Raw genomic sequence first — 26,681 nt, forward strand, 5'->3', positions numbered from 1 at the left:
TGATTTTTCATCTTCCATCTTATAATCCAGAAACCTCTTAACAACATTTTTTTTATTCCAGTATCTTCTGAAATATAGTGTTGTTGCAATGAATCTCACAATTCTTTAACGTTCTTAGTTAAACAGTAGATATCATATAAAAGTGTTACCTGTGTAGTTCAAAATATCATTTTGGAATAGATAATCAGCCTTAGTCCATGACTCTACTACCCCTGACCTTCCTAGTTCATTTTCCCTCACAACTGTGGTTGCTAATTTAGTTTAAACAAACTAAATACTCAAAGTAATCAAGAAAAATAACATTTTTTGTTACTATACTTTGAAATTTGACCATCAAATGCAAAGGTTTCCTATGTTCATTTTGAAATCATTTCTTAAAACATATAAAGATGATCGAAAATGGTTTTAACTATTTTAGAAGAAGTTATGCAATTTTTTCTCTGATTTTTTAGTCTTCAGATTAAAAAATTGGATCCCATGATCGAAATCCTATGATAGATGAGGCGTTTCCATAACCCAGGTGTATGACTCGACTAGGTCGGGTTAGTGGCCCGACCCGCGGGAGTATCTCTTTGTGTATCCATGAAAATGGTACAAATCTCCTCTTGAGATAACTCTTATACCCTCAAAACGAACTTCGTTACTACAACTGTCATCCGTATTAACATAAGAACAAGTTTGATGTAGACGCGGCGGAATTTAAAGAAGATAAAAGTAAACGAAGAACGAATAAAGAACGATCAAATAACTCTAAATAATTGAAAACTTAAACTTGATTGGTTTTTCTCTTCAATGTGTAAACATAAAGAAATATTGGACCTCCTTTTATAGGATATTGGACTTTCCTAGATAGACTCAAACTAGACTTTCCTAAATAATAAAAATACTAGAATAATTAACTTCCTAAACGTGGATTCATTATGAATCCTACTAAAATAGGTTTTCACTAAAACTACTTTGCCTGGCCGACTAGCCTATATGGCCAATGACAGGGCCATGTGGTGGGGGGTGCGGGCCGTGCGCCCGCACAGGGCCCCCCACCACACGGGGCCCAATTTTAGTTTAAAAGGCGTATCCTATAGTGAGTAAACTAAAAGAATGTCATAATTTGAACATCTAAATGCAAACAGCTCGGTTGGTTTGATGCCTACCCACCCATATCGCAGGTCTCGGGTTCAAGACATGTTGCCAACTAATTTTGCATCTTTTTTAATGAGCATTTTACTTATGTGTTTTGTTGGTTCCTTTTTAAGAGCAAACCACTTAGTGGCGCTTTGTCTTTTTCTTTTTCCTTTTTTAAGACCACAAAACTAGTTTGATTTTAATAACCTTTCCGTATTGATTAAAGACTATAAATATCAAATACTTCTTCATCAGTCTCTAGTGTATATGTTTCTCAAAAATTTGCATTTCTCTTGTTCATGGATTTCGTCTCTATTTCAAATCTATTGTAAGTCAAAATTATAATGGACATTCACACATTGAGAAGATGATACTTTAATTTTTTTAGAATCTTACTAGACAGTAACATTAGATTATTTCAAAAAGGGTATAGTGTCATCATGAAAAAAAGCAAAGAAGCCTAAATGTTAACTCCTTATTCATCTCATAAGTTAATTTTCATTTCTTACATTCCAAAATAAAGATAAAACTCTCGTCAAATAGTAGAAGTTCTGCATGAAAAGTGTTACGTCAATCATATATTAACATCATACATTGACTTTGGATTCCCAATGATTCAATCTTTATTTTATAGTTAAATCATTTGAAAACAAAAAAAATCAGGTAAAAGAAATCTTTCGACTCTAATCTTTTTCATATAAAGGGGCCCCGTTTCATGTTTGGCACCGGGCCTCTAAATTGTCAGGCACGGCCCTGGCCAATGAGCTCGCGGTTTTACGGGCCTGGCCCGGATGCTCTTGCATCAGCTCCCCTTTCCCCACGAAGTTCATCCCGAACCAATTTGTGAAGGATGTTTAATTCTTCAGAACCTTCTTCACTCGGCAACAACGTCACAAGCTTCTCATTCCATGGAAATTCATTAACGTTCACGGTATGTAGCATCCACATCTGATTGCCATGGTCATCCTAAAATAATGTGGCATAAATCCATGTTTGTAACATCACAAGTAACCTCGGAGAAGTAGGTTGCACCAATAGAAAGAGTAATAGTACACATGCGATCAACTCATGTAGTAATACCAGATTGAACCCATGCAGTTCGATAGGGTTTAGGTTTTGGTACCGTTGGAGTTCCCAAGTAATCGACAAGTTTAGTGGAAATAAGATTCTCTACAAACCGTCATTGATAACAATAGTACACACCTTATCTAGTATCGTGCCCCGTATCGAGTATTGTACCCCGAGTAACTAACATCACACGGTCGTCGCTGTCAGGATTGAGGTTGACATGTTCCACCTGTTCATCGTCTGAATCGGAATCTGATTTCTTTTCCATAATATTTGCCTTACAGCGAGAAGGGCAAGCATTAGAATAGTATCCTGTTTCAAAACAACGAAAACACTTAACTAGAGGTGTCTCTTATATGGGTTTTCGGTCACTGTCTTGGGTCCTTCATCTGTTAACTTTTTTTGATCCGGTTCCTCCGGTGCCGTTCGAATAGATTGACCACGAGTGTTGTGTCCCCGATAAAGGGACCGAGAATGTGACTTAAAAGAAAGAGCCACACTAATACATTCGGATACCGATGAAAAGGATCGTAGATTGACTAGATCTTTAATATCGTTTCGAATACCTTCTTTGAAGTTTTGTAATTTCATAGATTCCAAATCGGGTAGATTAACTCGAGTACTTAGACGATGAAATTCCGAAGCATACTCTTCAACTGATCGTCTTCCTTGGCGACAACGAAGATATTTAGAACATAATTGATTCTCATAATCACGAGGGAGGAATCTAGCTATCATTAGTGGTTTCAGTTCAGACCAAGAAGAAAGAGGTGGAAGGTCCAATAATCTCCGACGTTCGGATTCCTGTTTCCGAGTAAGGGTCGTTTTCCATAAATAACCAGTAACGCAGCGTACCTGTTCTTGACCCTGAACCTGCACAACATCGAAAAAAATCTCTAGACGGGAGATATGATCCAAGAAATCCTCAATATTAATGGACCCATCGTAAGAAGGTACATCTATCCGAATACGATAAAAAGAACTCGAGGTCGGAGATGGGCTTGACTGTGTAAGCTCGGTCTCGGCTGATGAGGGTGGCTGGTCTGTTTCAGTACGTTGGTGTGGTGTGGTTGAATGGTACTGTGGTCGTGTGTTGGGACGGTTTAGGGGAAGGTTGGGTATATGGTAACGTGGGACAGTAGTGTACTTGAGTGGACGGTTCGAGGAATAGCCGATGTGTTGGGTTTCTCGAGTTCGTGAAAAGGGGTGTTTATCGGGAGCTCGGTTGTGGGTGTTGGTTTGTTGTGGTCGGTTATGGAAGGGCTCGGTTATCGGGTGATATCAAAAAATCGTGTTAGGTTCTCGGGTTGGCTTGTTGAGTACTGTAGTCGCGGGTCCCGGTATGGTGACGTGGACACCGTCCTGGTGGTAACTAACGGCTGGGTTGGATTTGGGTTGTCGAAAGATCGGGTATAGTGGAGTGGTTGGTAACTGGTTGATGAGTCTAGGTATGGTTCGGGTAGGATAAAATAACGGGGTTGGTGGTTGGTGAAGTGAAGGTCGGTTTGGGGTATTTGGCCGCCTAGGGTGGGGTTTACCGAACTGTGGAAGAGGATGGATTTTGTAGCCGAGTGGGTAGTGGAGTTTTCAATGACAAGTGGTGTTGTGGTCGAAGACGAATATGCAGATGGTGTGATGTTTACTGGTTGTCGGAAGGATGGTTGGCTTGTGGTGGTATAGGGTTGTGTGATGTTCGAGAAGGTGACGCGCGACGGTGGTGGTGTAACCGGGCAAGGGTTAGAGATCGTATGGCCGAATAATGGTGTTCCATGTGTTTCAACGTGAGAACCGAGATGTGGGTACCCGTGTGGGGTGTTGAATGTGGTGTTGGTAACGATTGGTGGTTGGTGAGTAGGGAGCGGTGGTTGTGGTGGTGTAGTTGAAGACGATGCTTTATGATTCATACCTTCGAGTTGAATTAATAAGTTTTTTATGGAATCAGTAATTTGATCAAAACGACGATCGATATGGTCAAATTTTTAGATATTTTTTTTTTTTGTAATTGTCGAAAACTTCTTCTAACTTCGTAACTGGCGATAATCCTTTGTTGATGTTATCCCATTCAGAAACGAAAGTTGGTGTCTTCTCTTTCGTAAGGGTAGCAGGAACAGTAGTGTTAACCATTGTAACGGCTGGGTTGGATTTATTGTTATCCTAGGACGTGGACACCGTCCTGGTGGATTCTAACGACAAGGTTGGATTTGTTGTTGTTATCCTTGGACGTGGACACCGTCCTGGTGGATTCTAACGGCTTGGTTGGATTTGGGTTGTCGAAAGATCGGGTATAGTGGAGTGATTGGTAACTGGTTGATGGGTCTAGGTATGGTTCAGGTAGGATCAAATAACGGGGTTGGTGGTTGGTGAAGTGAAGGTCGGTTTGGGGTATTTAGTCGCCTAGGGTGGGGTTAACTGTGGAAGAGGATGGGTGTTGTAGCCGAGTGGGTAGTGGGGTTTTCAATGACAAGTGGTGTTGTGGTCGAAGACGAATATGCAGATGGTGTGATGTTTACTGGTTGTCGGAAGGATGGTTGGCTTGTGGTGGTATAGGGTTGTGTGATGTTCGAGAAGGTGACGCGCGACAGTGGTGGTGTAACCGGGCAAGGGTTAGAGATCGTATGGCCGAATAATGGTGTTGCATGTGTTTTAACGTGAGAACCGAGATGGGGTACCCGTGTGGGGTGTTGAATCTGGTGTTGGTAACAATTGGTGGTTGGTGAGTAGGGAGCGGTGGTTGTGGTGGTGTAGTTGAAGACGATGCTTTATGATTCATACCTTCGAGTTGAATTGATAAGTTTTTGATAGAATCAGTAATTTGATCTAAACGACGATCGATATGGTCAAATTTTTCGATATTTTCTTTTTTGTAATTGTCAAAAACTTCTTCTAAATTCGTAACTGACGATAATCCTTTGTTGATGTTATCCCATTCAGAAATGAAAGTTGGTGTCTTCTCTTTGGTAACTGTAGCAGGAACAGTAGTGTTAACCATTGTAACGAATTATGGCTCTGAATACCACTTGATGTAGACGCAGCGAAATTTAAAGAAGATAAAAGTAAACGAAGAACGAATAAATAACGATCAAATAACTCTAAATAACTGAAAACTTTATTAAACTTGATTGGTTTTTCTCTTCTATGTGTAAACATAAAGACAAACTAGACCTTCTTTTATAGGATATTGGACTTTCCTAGATACACTCAAGCTAGACTTTCCTAAATAATAAAAATACTAGAATAAGGTAACTTCCTAAACCTGGATTAATTATAAATCCTACTAAAATAGGACTTCCCTAAAACTACTTTGCCTAGCCGACTAGCCTAAATGGCCAATGGGCTCGCGATTTTACGGTTCCGGCCCGGGTGCTCCTGCACCAAAGTTTAACTTCTAGCAATGTCAAATAACATAAATGAACTACAAGTCAAAAATAGGTTTCCAAAAAGTTTTTTTCCTTATTTGTTGAAGGCCACCACTTTGGAGAAACAAGAATATTTTCTGGAGTGCAAAATTTTGAGTAGAATCCTTTCGACTTTTATTTTAATTTGGTACTTTTTTTTATTTCCCCCAATTCTACCACCATTGCTCCTTATGTTGGTCGGAGTTGCTGACGACCTTTATTTTTTTCAAATCTTTCTCTCTCATTATCCTCTCCCGGTCTCCAACTCCGGCCACTACCTCCGACCACTATTACCATCATTTACCACACTTTTTTTTTTCTCTCTTTCTCTCTCTCTCTCTCTCTCTCTCTCTCTCTCTCTCTCTCTCTCTCTCTTTTTCTCTCTCGTTGTGTCTCTCCCGTTCCCTAAATCCTAAATGTAAAGAGTGTGAGAAAGAAAGATAGCCAGAGAGAGTGATCACAGGTAGTGAGAGGGAGAAAGTGAGAGCGGGAGAGAAAGCAACATGATAGAGAGGGTGGAAAAGATAAGCACATATTGAGAGAGAAAAAGAACGAGAGAAATGGTGGTGGTAGTGATCGTAGGTGTCGGGTGGCTTAATACTGGTAATAATAATCAGATTCGGGAAATAATTGACTAAAGATTTTGGATGAGATTGGACTTGATTCTTTGCAATATATTGTATATACTATTTCCTACCTTATGTATTTTCTTTCCTCCCTTATGTATTTTCTTTCCTCTCTTGTGTATAGCTATCTATGTCAATTACATATTTATGTAAATTATTAACAATATAAATATACAAGGGAGGTTAATGGTTTTTCTCACACAAAACCTATTCATATTCTTTTATGGTATCCAGAGACATTCTCTAACGAGTTAGATCCTTGTTATTTCTCTTTTTCCGGTTGTCTCCAACCGAGATCATTATCTATTGTCCGGTTCATCTTTACCGAGGTCTTCTTCTTTTCAAGAGCTATTTTTTTTCCGATTTCATATCGAGGTTAAAATCTTCAAAAGGTTTTATTATTAAGTTTGTTTGCTATGGAATCTTCACCCGGTTCTTCTATTTCAAGTGCTTTTTTATCTCCCTCGGCACCAACTATGATATCTTATCCGCATCTTAGCTCTATGATCAACTTAAAACTTGATTCAGAAATTTTTTTGCAATGGCGTCCTCAGGTTTTATCTTTATTGGAAAGTCAACGTCTGGTTCATCATCTTTATAATACGGTCCCTCCACCGGAACGCACACTTGCTTCCCCTACAGGTTCGTTAACTGTTAATCCTCTCTATGAATCTTGGTTAACTACAGATCGCCTTGTTTTTTCGATCGTCTATAGTTATCTCTCCAAAGAGGCAATGACTGATATTATAGGCTTAACTCGAGCGGCTGATGTTTGGCTCAGCTCAATCAAACTTATGCTAGTCCATGCATCACTCGCTCTCTTCAGCTCAAGGAACAAATTCAATGTATTAAACGAGGTAATGCATCCATAGCGGATTATGATCGTAATTACAGGGTTTTATGTGAAACCTTAGCCACAATTGGTCATCATATTTCTGAAGTTGAGAAAGTATACTGGTTTTTGAAAGGTCTCGTCCCGGATTATGAAACTTTAGCCGGATCCATTCTCTCTAAACCACCTCTTCCAACTTTTAAAGATATTATACCTATGTTTCAGGCTCAAGAAGGTATTATAAAATCCTTTCGGGTTGTTCCTCCTATTACCGAAGGTGCTTATGTCTCTACTCACAATTCAGGTCATCGCCAATATCGGTCTCCACAACGTTCTTCTCGTTATGATCGGCCTTCTCGGTCTCCCCCTCGCCACGATAGACGACCCTCTCGGTCCACACCGACGGTTGTCTGTCAATGGTGTAAGAAGCCTGTCCATTCTGCTGATCATTGTGTTTTGCTTACTGGTCGACCACCGCGACCTCAAAGAGACTCTCCTCGTCGCCGTGATCAATATTCACCACGACAACCGTACCGAGAACCCTCTCCTCGTCGGACCCGTGACTCATTTCGTCGTCGTTCTCATGATCGATCTCTATCACCTTGCCGAGAAGCCCACGTTGTCGATGTTGAATCTATTGAAGTCGTCGCTGATGCTCTTCAGTCTCTCCTCATCACCAATCTGTCAGATCCGTCTTGGTATGCCGATAGTGGTGCCTCAAGTCATATGATGTCAGGTTTCGGTAACTTTTCTCACTTAACTCCATATTCTGGTTCAAATAAAGTCTACATCGGTGATGGTTCGCCTCTCACCATTCGACATAAAGGTTCCCTTTCTCTTCCCACTCCTCATGGTGTCCTCACCTTACCTGACTTACTTCATGTTTCTTCTCTTAATAAGAATTTATTATCTATAGGCAAACTTGTCGATGATCTTCATTGTTTTGTTCTATTTTCAAAACATGGCTTTGTTATCTTTCAGGAGAAAGGAAAGATTCTGGGCACCGGCAGTAGGCGAGGAAATTTGTTTGTCTTGGATGAAGCTCATTCCTCATTTTTTAGTTCTACTTCAGTCTTAGTCAAAGCACCACTTGCTATATGGCATAGTCGACTTGGTCACGTGTCTTCTAGGGTATTCGATATTTTAATTAAGGATAATATAATTCAGTCTGTTTCCAAGAATTCTATGTCTTCTACTTGTATTTCTTGTAATATGAGTAAAAGCCATATACTTCCATTTACTTTGAATAACAAACGAGCTTCTTCTCCTCTTGTTCTTGTACATTGATTTATGGGGTCCTTCTCCTGTTCCTAATTCTAATGGTTTTAAATATTATGTGCTTTTTGTTGATGATTACAGTCGATTTTCTTGGTGTTATCCACTTTGTGCTAAATCTGAATTTTTTCAAGTCTTTGTAAAATATAAATCTCTTGTCGAAAATCAATTGGACTCTAAAATTTAGACTCTTCAATTAGATGGAGGAGGTGAATTTCAAAATACTCAATTTTTAATTTTTCTAAGTGCAAATGGCATTGACAGACGTATTTCTTGTCAGTATACACCTGCTCAAAATGCTCGTGTAAAGCGTAAACATCGTCATGTAACTGAAACTGGACTGAGTCTTTTATTTTATAGTGGGTTACCTGCTATTTATTGGGTTGAAGCTTTTCAAACAGCAGATTTTCTCATTAATCGAATGCCTACGACAGTGCTACAGGATGCTTCTCCCTTCTCCACTTTATACGGTAAGCCACCTTCCTATTCCATGTTGCGTTCGTTTGGATGTCTTTGTTTCCCTTATTTGCGACCTTATGCTTCTAACAAACTTTCACCTCGGAGCTTCCCATGTGTGTTTATCGGTTACAGTCAATTTCATAAGGGTTTCAAATGCTTAGATCCTACCACCAAGAAGGTATTTATCTCTCGTCATGTTATCTTTGATGAAGCTATTTACCTGTTTAAAACGTCTGATTTTGTGTCTTCATCTGATGATTTAGTGAGTTTTCTTGATACTCGTTCCTTAATGTCTGTCTCGTTTTCCCCTACTACCCCTAGCATTGAAGCCAATCCCATTCCCATTCTGGTGGATGATTCTGCCTCAAAGGCACCTTTAGTTACCACAATTCGTCTAGATGATACTCCTGTCAGTTCAGTAGTGACCCCTATTCCTGCACCTACTGGGGAGGTGCCTTCAGTCTCGACTGAGGGGCCCTCCGCAGCTCCTTCTACTACACCACCGGAATCTACTCCTACCACTCCTCCAGTATCGGGTCCTCGTTCTTTGGCAGGTATTACTCCGGTTCCCATGCGTTCTCTGACGGATTCGGTTACGGGAGGGGTTGCTCCGACGGTTTCATTAGATTCTAGCTCGGAGTGTGGTCCTCAAGGTTACAGGTTGATGGACTCAATCATACGTGATGCTCTACTAGTTGACACGACTCCATCTCAGGTATATTCTCGGTACACTATTTCTCCCCGTGATTCTAATATTTTTGGTTCTTCTGGTTCCAGCTTTTATGCTGTCTTATCTGCTATCACGGAACCGCGGGGATATCGTATGGCTAGTAAATCAATACATTTGCAACGTGCTATGGAAGAAGAAATGGAATCTCTTATAAAATAACGTACTTGGTCTTTGGTGCCTCCTGACCCCTCTATGAACATTGTTGTATCTAAATGGGTTTTTCGCACCAAGCTCAAACCTGACGGCACTATTTACAGGTATAAAGCCCGTTCGGTTGCCCAAGGTTTTACCCAGAAACCTGGACTTGATTTTGATGAGACTTTCAGCCCTGTGGTCAAACCTACAACTATTCAGATTATTTTATCTATCGCAGTTTCTCGTGGATGGTCCATTCTTCAGTTAGATGTGAAGAATGCCTTTCTTCATGGGGATCTAAGTGAGGAGGTTTACATGGCCCAAACTCCTGGCTATGTTGATACTTCCCATCCATCGTATGTTTATCGTCTTCACAAGGCTCTCTATGGTTTGAAGCAGGCTCCTCGGGCATGGTATGACAAATTCAGCTCTTACCTACTCCGTATTGGTTTTCGTTTTAGTAAGTCTGATACCTCTCTTTTTATTCGTACGACTCCAGTGGGTATGATTTATTTGTTGCTTTATGTTGATGATATTATACTCACGGGAGTTGATTCCTCCACCATTGATACTATTGTTTCTCAACTATCTTCTGAGTTTGATATGAAGAATATGGGTTCTCTACATTATTTTCTGGGTATTGAAGTAACTTCGAATAAGGATGGTCTTTTACTTACTCAATCTACATACGCCTTAGACATCCTTAAAATTTTAAATTTAGAGGGTGTCAAACCAGCTTCTACACCTATGACTACAGGCATTCAATTGTCAGGACAGGGTGTTGCTTTTTCAGATCCTACTCAATATCGTAAGGTGGTGGGTTCTCTTCAGTATCTTACGTTGACTCGTCCAGATTTACCCTATGTAGTCAATGTGGCGTCCCAGTTTATGCACGCTCCCACAGTTGACCACTTTCAAGCTGTTAAACGCATATTGCGTTATGTTAAGGGGATGATTCACATGGGTTTACAGTTGTTTGCGGACTCTGCCTCTAATTCTCTTCATGCTTACTCTGATGTTGACTGGGCAGGTTGCCCTGATACACGTCGTTCTACATCTGGGTTCTCCATTTTTCTTGGTCGGAATCTTCTCACCTAGAATGCTCGTAAGCAGCCTACGGTTTCTCGTTCCAGCACCGAAGCTGAATATCGGGCTCTTGCCTCCATTACTGATGACTTAACTTGGATTGGTTATATTCTTCAGAAATTGGGTATTCGCCTATCTACTCCTATTGGTATATATTGTGGCAATAAAAGTGCCATCCTCATGACTGCCAACCCAGTGTTTCATGGTCGTTCTAAGCACATTGCTTTGGACTACCACTTTGTTCGGGAAAAGGTGGCAGCCGGATCAGTGAAGATTCAGTTTGTCCCATCTCATGATCAGCTCGCTGATATTTTGACGAAAAGCTTATCTCATTTTCGGTTCTTGGAGCTTTGTTCCAAATTGAACTTTCGCGTCAATTACTAAAGATGTTGGATGAGATTGGACTTGATTCTTTGCAATATATTGTATATACTATTTCCTACCTTATGTATTTTCTTTCCTCTCTTATGTATTTTCTTTCCTCTCTTGTGTATAGCTATCTATGTCAATTACATATTTATGTAAACTATTAACAATATAAATATACAAGGGAGGTTAATGGTTTTCCTCACACAAAACCTATTCATATTCTTTTAGTTGTGGCCGAAGATTAGGAAAATGGAAGAAGTTGTGTTGGCCATGAAAATTTGACAAAACTACAATTTCTATTTAAAATTGTATCTGGAGAAATTTCTTTTATTTCCCCAAAACGGCAGACTTGTTAAAACCTTTCAAAAGTGTTTTATCTCTATTTGTAAATTCTACAAGTTGTTCGGAATCATTATTAAGATCTGGGATTATTAAACATAACCGACTTAGCTCATTCAACTCAATACTAATTGGTGGTGAGTGGAGAAAACCCAGACAATATTCTTGATTGCAAGATGATTCTTTTTTTTTTTCTCATTTTGAGACCGTAGCTTTCAATGATTAGTAATTTTTTTTTGGTCAAATATTTCAAGTCAGTCAGACTGAACTACTGAAGTATAAGTAAGACAATTTTTAACTCACATTGAGCTTGTCCAGTTGTATCAACCTAGAACTAGTCAACTATTTCAACACAAAAACTAGAACTAATCAACTATCGTTTAACTTGACCCAGAAATTCAAAGTTCACGACTCCTATCCTCCTATATGTAAGGATCGATTGTTCAATGTAAAATTTAATGGTGAGGGAGGAGGAGATGACGATGAAGACGAAGCAACTAGTTTTGTCTCTGTACATCTATTTCTCTCTCTTTTTTTTCTTTAATCCATTTGAATCTCATGAAATGGTTATGGCTCATCAGAGAAACACAAGTAGTAGTAGTAGAAAATTAGTTGAGGAGTTTAAAGTAGGGGTAGTTCTGAATATGGATGAATTAATAGCAAAAATGGGGATGGCTTCCATGAAAATTGCTCTCTCTGACTTCTATTCTTCTTCTGTTGCTACTTCCTACAAGAGAAGGTTGGTTTTTCATACTAGGTCTTGCAAAAGTGATATTGTGGATGCAGCATCTGCGGGTATTATTTTCTCTCTTCCTCCTCCTTATGCTTGCTTCGTATGTGCTTACTTTTATGTATTTTTACTTGTTTAATATTTTTTTTTTTTGAAGTTTCAAAGTGCCTCCTACCCTTGACCTCTAGGGTGGAAGACTAAACTTCTTACTACTCTAATCAAGGGTTGTTAGCACTTTCTTGTTTAATTCTTGATTTATTGTAATACTTTCGTGCTAAAATCTGCTTTGAATGACTAGAGGTTCAAGACCAATTTTTTTTAACCAAATCATTCAAATTTGTGAAATCCTGTGAATTTCCCATAATATGATTGTTCGTGAATTGTTTTGGTTCAAACTTTCTTTTTATGATAATGAATTAGGAGCGTTAGTTCAACAACAACAAAAAATAGGAGCGTTCATAATGCCTTATGATAAACATCCTATTATATTCTTCAACTCAAACCATTTTTTGTTTCTCGTGTAGTATATTATGACTAGAAATAATACGTTAGGAAAAAACCCAACAAAATATAGTTCATAATACATTATGAACAGAAACAATCAAACTCTTTTTCGGGGTTTTTTCTTTCTATAGAGATCTCGTATTTCTCATAATGGATTACGAATGATCATACTATTAAAATATTTGTTCATTATACGTTATTTCTCGGTGCATAATGTAGAAAACACATACGGGCAAAAAGTTCGTGGACCTTCGCCTATTTTTGCCGAGAGAAGATCTCTAACCCATTTTTTTATTTGACATGGACTGTCCGCTATCTAAGCAACTATCACAATTCAAGTGACACACGGGTTACCGAAATGCCTCAAGATCGAAAATTATACTTGTTGGTCTTTTAATATTATATGCATACTAAGAGCATCTCCGATGCAACCCTCAATCTTAGAAACCATTAGTGTCACATTTGATTCCTAGAGTTTTTTTTTAAAGCTTTCGCTTATACAAAACTTAGAGGTGAGTCTCTAAAATGATGTGGCGGTAACTAAATAAAGATAATTTCGAAAAGACACTCTATTTCTAAAGTGTCATCTTAGTAATTGTCCAACTCTTCATTTTTTTATATTTAGGCCGATAAAACTTAATATATCTTTAAAGTAACTAATTAGATTTTCACAAATATAATCACGCGATATAAGTAGATAATACAACTTTAAATATTTGCATTGGGAGACCCCCAAAAATTTGGGGACTCTATTGTGCCACCTAAGAAAGAGAACCTCAACTAAAACTTGACACATAAGAGTAATAGAGTTCTTTTTTGGGGTTTTGCATAGAGACGCTCTAATTGCAAGAGTCAGCCACAGAAACTCTAGTACCACATGAGACTTCAGAGTTTTCTTCAAAACTTTCTCCAATGCAAACCTCAATATGAGATCTCTAAAATGATGTGGCAATAGCTAGATAGATATATCTCAAGAAGACACTCTATTTCGAGAGTATCTTCGTGAGATATGTTCAATTGGCCAACTCATCATGTTTAAAATTTAATCTAATACATCCTTAATAAATTTTTAAAATAACTAAATACTGCTTTACGGAAATTGGCTTTCCACAAAAAATAAATAAAGCAATCTTAGAGGTTTGCAATGGAGACAAAAAAAATGAAGGACCTCTATCTTGCCACACAGAAATAAGAATCTCAATTGAGAATTGACACATATAATTAATATAATTTTTTTTGTTCGAATTTTGCATTGAAAATTATACTAAGAGCATCTCCGATGCAACCCTCAATCTTAGAAACCATTAGTGTCACATTTGATTCCTAGAGTTTTTTTAAAGCTTTCGCTTATACAAAACTTAGAGGTGAGTCTCTAAAATGATGTGGCGGTAACTAAATAAAGATAATTTCGAAAAGACACTCTATTTCTAAAGTATCATCTTAGTAATTGTCCAACTCTTCATTTTTTTTATATTTAGGCCGATAAAAGTTAATATATCTTTAAAGTAACTAATTAGATTTTTACAAACATAATCACGCGATATAAGTAGATAATACAACTTTAAATATTTGCATTGGGAGACCCACAAAAATTTGGGGATTCTATTGTGCCACCTAAGAAAGAGAACCTCAACTAAAACTTGATACATAAGAGTAATAGAGTTCTTTTTTGGGGTTTTGCATAGAGACGCTCTAATTGCAAGAGTCAGCCACAGAAACTCTAGTACCACATAAGACTTGATAGTTTTCTTCAAAACTTTTTCCAGTGCAAACCTCAATATGAGATCTCTAAAATGATGTGGCAATAGCTAGATAGATATATCTCAAGAAGACACTCTATTTCGAGAGTATCTTCGTGAGATATGTTCAATTGGCCAACTCATCATGTTTAAAATTTAATCTAATACATCCTTAATAAATTTTTAAAATAACTAAATATTGCTTTATGGAAATTGGCTTTCCACAAAAAATAAATAAAGCAATCTTAGAGGTTTGCAATGGAGACAAAAAAAAATGAAGGACCTCTATCTTGCCACACAGAAATAAGAATCTCAATTGAGAATTGACACATATAATTAATATAATTTTTTTTGTTCGAATTTTGCATTGAAAATTATAATAAGAGCATCTCCGATGCAACCCTCAATCTTAGAAACCATTAGTGTCACATTTGATTCCTAGAGTTTTTTTAAAGCTTTCGCTTATACAAAACTTAGAGGTGAGTCTCTAAAATGATGTGGCGGTAACTAAATAAAGATAATTTCGAAAAGACACTCTATTTCTAAAGTATCATCTTAGTAATTGTCCAACTCTTCATTTTTTTTATATTTAGGCCGATAAAAGTTAATATATCTTTAAAGTAACTAATTAGATTTTTACAAATATAATCACGCGATATAAGTAGATAATACAACTTTAAATATTTGCATTGGGAGACCCACAAAAATTTGGGGACTCTATTGTGCCACCTAAGAAAGAGAACCTCAACTAAAACTTGATACATAAGAGTAATAGAGTTCTTTTTTGGGGTTTTGCATAGAGACGCTCTAATTGCAAGAGTCAGCCACAGAAACTCTAGTACCACATAAGACTTGATAGTTTTCTTCAAAACTTTTTCCAGTGCAAACCTCAATATGAGATCTCTAAAATGATGTGGCAATAGCTAAATAGATATATCTCAAGAAGACACTCTATTTCGAGAGTATCTTCGTCAGATATGTTCAATTGGCCAACTCATCATGTTTAAAATTTAATCTAATACATCCTTAATAAATTTTTAAAATAACTAAATATTGCTTTACGGAAATTGGCTTTCCACAAAAAATAAATAAAGCAATCTTAGAGGTTTGCAATGGAGACAAAAAAATGAAGGACCTCTATCTTGCCACACAGAAATAAGAATCTCAATTGAGAATTGACACATATTATTAATATAATTTTTTTTTTTCGAATTTTGCATTGAAAATGATATAAGAAAAAAAATAAAACAACTTTAGAGGTTTGCAGTCAAGACAAAAAAGAATGAAGAACCTCTATTTTGCCACGGACAAATGAGAAATTCAACTAAAAATTGACACATATGGGCTATGGCTAGTATAATTCTTTTATAAAACTCTGTAATTGAGATGATATAAAACTAAAAAAGTTTAATTGAAAACTGCTTTGGTAGAAACAAAATTTAAATCATGAGTGGACTATATTATGTGTAGGGTAATTAAATCTAACACGTATCTTTTATTAACGAGATCAAAACAGTTACTACGGAGAAAAAAAAAAAAAGGTGATGAAGAAATTAGTTATGGTTATTTCTCAAATAGCCCTCAACTTTGTGACCAGCTTCCTGCCTAGCCTCCTACTTCGTCAAAAATATTCAGATGACTCCCTATTTCAGTTATAGTGATAACTCTGTTAACTAGTCATCACCTCTCTCTCCTCCATCTCGTCGCCTCTCTCTGCCACCTCATTGTCTTTACCGGCGATGGTCGCCGATCGGTCAATTTTTCAGTCGGCATCCTTCAAACATAAAAAAAAAATCCATTCTCCACTTTCTCTCTCTGTCTCCAAACAGATCTAAAGAGAGAAATGAGACTATTGATGGTTTGTTCGCAGACCGCCATTGAAGGTCTGCGAACAGATTTCAAAGGGTCTGTTCGCAGACCCCAATTGAAGGTATGCAAACAGATCTAGAGAGAGATAGGAGAGATGAAAAAAATTTAGAGAGATAGGAGAGAGGAAATAAAATGTTATTTTTATGTTTAAAAGTTGCCGGCCGGAAAATTGGTCGGACAGCGACCTTCACTAGTAAAGACGATGATGTGGCGAGAAGATGAGGTGGCAGGGAGAGGCGATGAGATGGAGGAGAGAGAGGTGATGACTAGTTAACAGAGTTATAACGGTAACTGGAAAAGGAGGCTATCAGGATATTTTTGATAAAGTAGAGAGCTATGCAGGAAGGTGGTCACAAAATTTGGGGTTGTTTGAGAAATAACCCAAGTATATCGTGTCAAGTGATAAGATAGTTGTAGTCAACATAATTATATTATTTTATAAGTTAAAGGTTATTTCTATAAAAACTCAGATAGTTTTCTATATTATCCTTGTCTCACGCAATTGGAAAAGTAAACCTTCAACCTCCTCCTTCTCAATCTGGTCTTTTCGATTGTGTGGGCCGTTGCAGTGGTGCTTAGACAAGGATAGGCATATTATCTCTACTCCTTAATTACTAGTATATGGTCTTCTTCTTGTGTGAGTTGTTTTTTTGGATTCACCTAATGATATTATCTAATTTCACTCCGTTTTGAGTTTGATTATTCACAATTTGTTATATTTGAGTTGCATACTTTCGATAATTGCTAAATTTTACACAAAATATTATATTAAGTTGACCACTATATCAATTGATATTTATTACTATATGGTCTTCTTCTTGTGTGAGTTGTTTTTTTTCGAGTCACATAATGATATTATCTAATTGACTAATTCCACTCCTTTTTGAGTTCCATTATTCACAATTTGGCATATTTGAGTTCCATCTTTTCCATAATTGCTAAATTTTACACAAAATATTAAATTAAATTAAATTGACCAGTATATCAATTGTTTTTAATTTTTGTTTTCAAACATCTTTTTTCTGGAGTGTTGAATACACGATTATTTGATAGAAAGATAAATTCAAATAGTCGACACGATAATTTAAAGTAGTTCAATCGGGTAATCAAAACCTACATCCACAAAAAAAATAATGAACTTTTTGATAGTCACCACGCATGATCGTAGGTTTGCTTTGTTATATTGGTCACGTAACTGGTAATGACTATAGTGTAAACTCTGTGTAAGAGGAGTGTACAAAGAGTGTTAGATTAATGAGTAATAGGGTTGTGCTGGAATGACTATCGTGTGGCCTGTCAAACTGGAATTTTATATCTATTATATAAAACAGAAGGGAAAATGATGACGGGGACAAATATTTTTATTTAATAAGAGATATTGTCTAAAAGCCCTTTCCAAAATGTAAGATATAGTCCTTCGTAGAAATAAAATAACCTATTTAAAAAAATCTTTCTTTGAAATAAAATATCAAATTTGAGAAAAAAATGAAACAAAAGATATTGCAAGGGTTTAGAAAAAGAAATGGAAATCTCTCTCATAAAATAATTAATTTAAGAAAAAAATGAAATAAAAGAAAATAAATAATAAGTAGAATACCAAAAAATTATGGTATCCACTATATAGCAATGATAAATATTGAAAGTCGTCAAATTTAATCGATACCAACTGTTCTAGGGCACGGGATATACCGTAGTTTGTTATAAAACTGGATGAATAAAATTCCAACACTGGAATTTGATTATATTTAGTTGTTGTAGAAGGTAAGCATTTCTTTAATGCGTTTTTGAATTTAGGGGGGGACTAACATTGATCTATCCTCTCTTCCCTTGTACAACAACTAAATATAATCAAATTCCAGTGTTGGAGTTTTATTCATCCAGTTTTATAACAAACTACGGTATATCCCTTCCCAAAATGATGACTGGGACAAACATTTTTATTTAATAAGAGATATTGTCTAAAAGCCCTTCCCAAAATGTAAGATATAGTCCTTCGTAGAAATAAAATAACATATTTAAAAAATCTTTCTTTGAAATAAAATATCAAATTTGAGTAAAAAATGAAAGAAAAGATATTGCAAGGGTTTAGAAAAAGAAATGGAAATCTCTCTCATAATATAATTAATTTAAGAAAAAAATGAAATAAAAGAAAATAAATAATAAGTAGAAAACCAAAAAATTATGGTATCCACTATATAGCAATGATAAATATTGAAAGTCGTCAAATTTAATCGATACCAACTGTTCTAGGGCACGGGATATACCGTAGTTTGTTATAAAACTGGATGAATAAAACTCCAACACTGGAATTTGATTATATTTAGTTGTTGTAGAAGGTAAGCATTTCTTTAATGCGTTTTTGAATTTAGGGGGGGAATAACATTGATCTATCCTCTCTTCCCTTGTACAGCCATAGATCTAATAAAAAATGTGGAGGTACAAGCCATCATAGGAGCAGTAACATCAGCCCAAGCTGATTTCATGGTGGATCTTGGAAACAAGAGTCAAGTTCCCATTATTTCTTTCACTGCAACTAGTCCTTTTGTTTCTCCTTCTCAAAATCCTTATTTCATCCGGACAGCACAAAATGATTCTTCTCAAGTGGAAGCTATTGCTGCCATTGTTGAAGCTTGCAATTGGAGACAAGTTGTACTTGTATATGAAGACACTGAATTTGGAAATGGTGTTATTCCATACTTAACCGATGCGCTCCAACAGATAAATACTCAAGTTTCTTATAGGTGTATACTTCCTCATTCGGCTACGGATGACCAAATTAACCAAAAACTTAACGAACTAAAGACAAATCTAACACGGGTATTCATCGTTCACACGACCGTTTCCATTGGAATTCGTGTCTTCAAGAAGGCAAACGAGATAGGTATGATGAAAGAAGGATATTCATGGATCATCACAGACAGTATAGCTTATTTTTTGAACTCCTTCAACTCATCTGTTCTTGACTCCATGCAAGGAGTAATTGGTGTTAGGCCTTATATTCCCAAGTCCAAAGAGCTTGATGAATTCAAACCTACCTGGAGAAACAAGTTCTTGGAAGACAATCCTACTGACATTGAGAGTTTACAAAGCTTAAACAATTTCGGCATATGGGCTTATGATACAATTACGGCCTTAGCGATGGCAGTAGAGAAACTTGAAACCCTGAACTATACCTACTTGAAGCATGAAGTAGTACTAAACTCGAGTGAAATTGCAAACTTGGGTGTTTCTCAAGTAGGTCCTAAACTTCTTCATGAAATTTCTGAAATAAAGTTTACAGGTTTAAGTGGGGAATTCCATCTCATTGACAGGCAAATGCAGTCAACAGTCTTACAATTGCTCAATGTGGTTGGCTATGGGAAGAGAAAAATCGGCATTTGGTCGCCTTTAAAAGGAATTTTACGTTCAAATAGTTCTATTAATACGTCATCTAAAGATATCTTGCGCCAAATCATATGGCCTGGAAACTCTAGTGTTATACCTAAAGGTTGGGTTCCTACAAGTGACGGAAGAAAATTACGGATAGGAGTTCCAGTCAAAGACGGTTTTAAGGAGTTTGTTAATGTAACTACTGATCCTAAAACAAGGTCGATCGAGGTTACAGGATATTGCATAGATGTGTTCAAGGCTGTAATGGAGAAGCTATCTTATGGTGTTGGTTACGAGTTTATCCAGTTCGAGAAGAATGACCACACAAGCCCTTACGATGAGTTAATAGAGCAAGTCTATAATCAGGTTTAGCCAAAATCTGAAATTTCTTGTACAATTACCACTCTTTTTAATTCCTTGCACGTTTCATATTAATTAAGTTATTGATAGTTTGATACTAACATATTTTGAATAAATTGACAGAAATTTGATGCTGTGGTAGGGGATATAACAATCATATTCAACCGCTCGAAGTACGTAGATTTCACATTACCTTATACCAAATCCGACATAAGAATGATAGTACTAGTGAAAGATGACAACAGAAAGAGAGCATGGATATTCCTAAAGCCATTAACAATGGAACTTTGGTTAATAAGTGGGGTTCTTTTTGTGCTCATTGGTTTTGTTATTTGGGCTATTGAGCATCGGATAAATGACGAATTTCGAGGGCCTCTTAGCCAACAATTAGGAACGATGTTTTATTTCTCCTTCTCGACACTTGTGTTTGCGCATAGTACGTAACTTCTCTAAAATTTTCTTCATACAGATTCATTTTAATAAAATCCTTCTAACTATTTTATTCCTCATCACAGGAGAGAAGTTAGTGAGCAATTTGGCTAGGTTTGTGGTGATTGTATGGATATTTGTTGTGCTTGTTCTTACCCAAAGTTATACAGCAAGTTTAACTTCAATGTTAACTGTTCACCGACTCGAACCAACAATTACTAATATGGAGGAACTTATCAAGAATGGTAATAAGGTAGGGTACCAAGAAGGTTCATTCATGCTTAATATGCTGAAGGGTATGGGGTTTCATGAGTCCAATCTAAGAAATTATACTAGTAAAGAAGACTTTGATAATGCTTTCAGTAGTAAAACAGATGCTATCGTCGCTGCTTTTGATGAAGTCCCTTACATCAAGCTTCTTCTCGAAAAATATTGTTCTAAATATGTAACTGTTGGACCATCGTACAAGGCGGCTGGGTTAGGTTTTGTAAGTACTCTTTCTCATCTTTATCTTCTGAACTTTGTTTTCCAGTGATGCCAGTGCGACTCATGAAACCAAGTCCCACTCGGCTGCTGCTAGTCAGTAACCATAATAGGTGCATTTAGGAAGGGTCCTAATGCACCAAAATCTTTAACATATATGCATTAGGAAGTTTCCTAATGCTCCTAAACTTCTTTTCCAAGTAATAAAATATGAAAATGGAGTGAGTTCTAAGCCTTTTTTTTTCTGTATTCATAATCCTAAAATATTACAAGAGGTTGACAAGTAATAGAAACAAGATGAAACAATATCGAAAGACCGGCGCTTTGGAGAAACAAGAAAACTTTTTGGGGTATAAAATTTTTAAGGAAAATGGTGGTTTTTGTCAAATTTTACGAGGTACAAAATTTTAAGGGAAATTATGGCTTTTGTCAAATTTTACAATGCAACAGAACTTCTTCTTTCTCATCTCTTACAATCACCTCAGGCCACCCATTTCCGGCCACCACTACCATTTTTCTTCTCTCTCTCCTCCCTTCTGCCTCCCACCACAAGGCCGTGTGATGGGGGGTGCGGGCCGTGCCCCCGCACAGGGCCCCCTCCACAAGGGACCCTCTATTTAACTCAAGGTTGTAGAACTAAACTAATTAAGTATCAAAAAATTACAAGATGGACATCAAAGTTGTAGTAGCTCCACCGGTTCCTAGCTTAGTTTCCCGTGTATAAGGTCTCGAGTATAGTATTCGTTCATCAAATAAGAAATAAAGATAGTAAATCACAAATTTCTCTTCGCTCTTTAGCATATATTTCTCTCCAAAATTTGTCTTATTTTTTTGCTCTTGGACATAACCTCTCTTTCAAATCCGTTTCAAGTCAAAATCATAATTCTTAGAGAGTTACACATGAGAATACGATAGTTCAATCTCTCAAGAATCTTACAAGAAACTAACATTGGATTATCTAAAAAAATAAAAATTTATTATTATGGAAAAATAAAACAACCCCGAATGTGGATTCCTTATTCTCATAGTTTAACTTTCATCTCTTAAATTCCAATATTATACTTATGAAAATAAAAGACTCGTCAAACGACAAATGTTTTACATGAAAAATGTTAAGTCAATTATATATTGTGTTGATACTTTGTGTTTATATTTATCAATGTTATAATCTAGTTAGGTCGTTGCAAAATAAGAAAACTTATGCAAAAGTTTCTTTAAACTTTCGTGGTTTGCATACAAAGGGGCGCTGTTTGAAATTTGACACTGGGCCCCTAAATTCTCAGGCACGGCCCCGTCCCACCACCACTTATTTTACCTCCTCCTCGTTCTCTCTCCCCGAATCTTTCTCTTATTCCCTCTTTTTTAATATATATTTATTTTAGGAAGGGGAAGGTTCCGTTCGCCGGAAAAATATAGGGGAGAGAAGGAGATTGAAAAGGAGAGAGAAGGGAAGGATAGAGAACTAATGGTGGTGGGAGGAAGAGAAAGATTTGAAAATAATAATTAAAAGCCGCAAAAACTTTACTCAAAAATTTTGTACCCCGAAAAGTATTCTCGTTTCTTCCAACCAAGTGCCTAATGAAACATTGAAAGAAAGATGTGAGGAAAATAAAGTATATCTAAAATATGTTTAGGTGCATTACATCCAAAAGAGATTTAGGTGCATTAGGGAAATTCCTAATGCACCCGTTAGAATTAGTGGACTAGCAGCAACCGAGTCAGACTCGGTTTCATGAGTCCCGTTGTCATCACCTTTATGATCTTGGTGTCCGAGTTTTTTTGTAGTTTTTGCTCCTTTGGCTGGGCTATAATTGGTAATTTCCCTAAAGCCCGACTCCCTAGTCGCTTTGATTATAATGTCTAATCAGTTGTAAACCCAAAAGTTGTACGGAAGACCAGCTAGACTCGTCATAGAACGATCCATGTCTAACAATGTTCGATTTTTCATGTTGGGATACACCTTTCATTTGAGATGTTCCAAGTGTAGTGAGTTAGAACACTATTCCACAACTCCTTAGATGGTCATCGAATTCTATATCCAAATATTCACCAGCTCAATCCGTTCGAATGACTTTTATTTTCTTGTGAAGTTCATTCTCTACTTCCTTCTGAAATTGTTTGAACATTTCAAACAATTCCGACCTTTGGTTCATGAGATATGTGTATCCGTACCTATTGAAGTCGTCCGTGAATGTGATGAAGTAGTCATAGCTAACTCTGGTCAGTATACGCATAAGTCCGTACACATCTGTATGTATGAACCATAACAATTCGGTAGCCCCTTTTCTCTTTACTCTGAAGTGTGTCATCTTGCCCATAAGACAAGATTCACATGTGTTCGTATGATACCTTCCGCATGCATTTAGGTTTATGTCACCTAAATGACAATGTCAAAGATAAATAGAGTTTGAATCATTTCATCTTAGCCTTTTGGTATATATGCTAAAGATTTGATTTTGCATGGTCGAAACATAAAGATCATTTGTCAATTTAGCACTTTTATAAAACATCTCATTTTATATAAAGAACAATGGTTACCCTTTGTTGGTAAATGATATATTTCTCTGTCTAAAACTGCAGCAACCCCTTTTTTTATTTGCTACTCGTAGGACCATCTCTCCTTTAGCCAAATATCTGGCTCCCTTTAGCTCGTGCAAATTACAAATGATATGTGCTCCACATCCAGTATGAAATACCTATGAGAGGGAATAACGGTATCTGCTAAATTAACCTCTATAAAAAAGATACCTTAATCGAAATTCGTCACTCCATTCCTTTTGCCCCTCAAGTACTTGGGTTGTTTCTATTCCAATTGTCCATGTCATCGTAGTAGAAACATTTACAAACATGAAGAACACCTTTAGCGAAGACTTGGCAACTGATTTGCTAATTATTTTAGCTAATTCTTTCTTGTCTCCTTCTTTGAATCCTTTGTCCTTTTATATCAACGGAAGCTCTTCTATTTATTTAGATTCTTAATGTCTTCTCGAATTGCCTTAGAGATCCCGTACCTCCTCATTTATGACTTCTGCTGGGACATGTTCTTCAACTTCTGAAGGATTTGTATAAGCATTCATTTTTCAAAATATCTTCTGAAGAACAAGTTTCATGGTTGCCAACATAAGGCATGTCATGGATATTAACCTCATCCGAATAGCTTTTGCATGTTCTTCTTCCTCGACTTCGAGGTGGCAATCAAGTTTGGGAATTAGGTGTCTAGGAGGCTTTCTTTGTTGGCAGATCAAAGAACAAGTTTGAGACTTCTCTCCTAGTGGATGAAGTTATTTGTGTCTTGTTTCTTTTCTTCCTCTTTCAATTCCTAGTTTATTAATATGCATGCATTCGGTTTTTTAGTCCAAATCTTAGATTTCGTCAAAACTCTCTATAATTTCTTTTAGAATCACTCAGTTTTTTCTAGTCTTTGGCATCGTACTTATTTTCATAATTTGTAAGTGGTACCAAGAGATTTGCAACTGTTTGCAAGAGTTTTGCAACTGCTTGCAAGAGGGTTGCAATTGTTTGCTAAAATGATTGCAACTGTTAGCAAAAAATAATCGGCTTTTAACTAAACAAAGTACAAATATTTGAGTTTTTGATAAAAAAAAATATAATATTCGGGTTTTAACAAAATAAAATGTTATTCGTCTTTTGAACTTCAAAAAATCTAACCTTCGGTTCAATTTCCTATTTTATATATAACTTACTTACATGGTTTCTTTTTTAATCTTTTAGGCTTTCCCCATAGGTTCTCCTCTTGTGTCTGATATTTCCAAGGCAATACTGGAGGTAACAGAGTCAAGTAAAATGGAAGAAATTGAACGATTGTGGCTCCGTTCTCAAGAAAGTTATTGTCCAGATGCCAACCCTACGATGTTTTCAGATAGTCTCGGTCTTGAGAGCTTCTGGGGACTTTTTCTAATTGCAGGATTATCTTCCAGCTTAGCCTTCCTTATATATTTAGCTATTTTCATTCAAAAACATTATCAAGAAATTTCGGTATCTGACGGACACCATGGTACGTCATTATGGAACAGGGTTAAAGTCTTCGCTAGACACTTTGATCAAAAAAGTGTTGGTGGAACCCGAGATCAACCTCATGTCGAAGAACAAATAGCTAATAGTGTTAGAGCTTCGTCTAATATCGTCCTTGGTCGTTCTTTTAGTCTGTTGAGTAGATCGAACCAAATAAAGGAAGAAGTTTGTCTCGAAGATCACGAAAAGACTTTGCCTTATGAACGTGCTAGGAATAATTCAATTCAAAGTTTTTGCCTATCTACGACAAATCTTGAAAGAGGGAAAGAGTATAGTAAACGGAGAGGCTTTAGAACGTGTTCCAATCCTGAAATGTCGTATACACAAGAGAGAATGTTATGATCATTTTAGAAACTTAGGAAGATACAATTAAATTATCTAGCTACTCAAATTTGAATTGATTATATTACTGTAAATTGTTTATTAAGATTCATGTAACCTTTAGTTCCTTTGTTTCTAATTCTTCCAAGTTCTTTGCAACATATATGTTGATTCTATGAAAAGCTTTCAAGTTCCAAATGTTAAGTCTGTGGTCATCAAACTCAAAACCAATTTGCTATGAGTGGAAAGGACCTAGACATTATATTTATGGCTGCTAAATAGCTCTTCTCTCATGTGAGACTCTTCTCGCACGCCCCCTCACGTGTTGTTTCTTTCGGGGGTGACGTTGAGCACGTGTGGCTTTTAAGCTTATCACGTGTGACCCTAGCTCTGATACCATGTTAAGTTTGTGGTCCAACTCAAAACCAATTGGTCGTGACTGGAGAAGACCTAAACATATATATTCTTGGTTGCTAGATAACTCTTCTCTCATGTGTGACTATTCTCACACCAAACACCTATATTGAAGTAATTAAATAGAAGAGATTGTTTCCTTATTCAGTTATAGTTGTTGATTACAAGCAAGACACAGTCTCGTAACCATTCATGGTGTTGGCCCTCGCTACCCGAGCCAAAATTTGTCGACGTCCCACGTAATGGTCCCCACTTATAGCTCAAGGTCGTCTAACCAATGTGAGAACTAAGTGTGGTATACCTATATGTTAAAAAAAACGATAAAGGTTGATGTTTTGGGAAGCGAAATATTTTCCTCCAAACACACCTTTTTTCTAATGTCACCCGCAGATATCCTATTAAACCCCATTTTATTTTTACGGAAATGCTAGAATCACAAAAGATTTTGACAAAAATGAGTTACCCAGCTGATGTGGCGGTTGTGCTATTCATCTCTCAACGGCCCAGATTTAGTCAAACTTTCAAACCACGATCTTCACATCAGCTGGGTAACTTTTTTTGTCAAAATCTTTTGCGATTTTAGCATTTTCTTTACTTTTTAACGGGAGAGCTACATGTACAAAATCTTTGCGAAATTCTCGACTTAATGACTCATTTTCATTAAAAGACAAAAGTTTATCAAAGTTTTTCAAAGTTTAACTTTGATCTGGACCGTTCTTTTAAAATTTTGTTAAGAATCTTGTCAAAGATTCTTTGTACAGGTGGCATTTCTAAAGATAGACAAAGAAGTTAGTTTTGTTAAAATTAGTTAGTTATTCTACTTCTGCTCAAATTTCTCACTGTATAAAAGATTAAACCTCTACTATCATCTATTCATTCTCCTCTCTTTCTCTCTCTATAGAATCACTACCCAAATCAAGAAACCATTTAATAAAGAAAGAAAAGATTTTTTTCTCTCTACCCATCTCTCTTTTTCACTAAAGAAATCTAGTCTT

The 26,681-nt window shown here is 36.6% G+C and overlaps 1 protein-coding gene across 1 annotated transcript; it reads left to right on the plus strand.

The window, feature by feature from the left end:
- The first annotated feature begins 11,899 nt into the window (after positions 1-11,899).
- On the plus strand, positions 11,900-25,470 carry LOC147556524 (glutamate receptor 2.7-like). Its single transcript, XM_086663415.1, has 5 exons — positions 11,900-12,231; positions 18,689-20,013; positions 20,131-20,443; positions 20,523-20,923; positions 24,652-25,470. The coding sequence occupies exons 1-5, from the start codon at positions 11,913-11,915 to the stop codon at positions 25,291-25,293; spliced, it is 3,000 nt and encodes a 999-aa protein (XP_086519541.1). The 5' UTR covers positions 11,900-11,912; the 3' UTR covers positions 25,294-25,470.
- The last annotated feature ends 1,211 nt before the right edge of the window (positions 25,471-26,681 follow it).

This window comes from Eschscholzia californica, unplaced genomic scaffold, assembly GCF_041429995.1.
Source record: "Eschscholzia californica isolate CP2 unplaced genomic scaffold, dmEscCali1.0.p SCAF_2, whole genome shotgun sequence".
In the NCBI taxonomy this organism is placed as follows: Eukaryota; Viridiplantae; Streptophyta; class Magnoliopsida; order Ranunculales; family Papaveraceae; genus Eschscholzia; species Eschscholzia californica.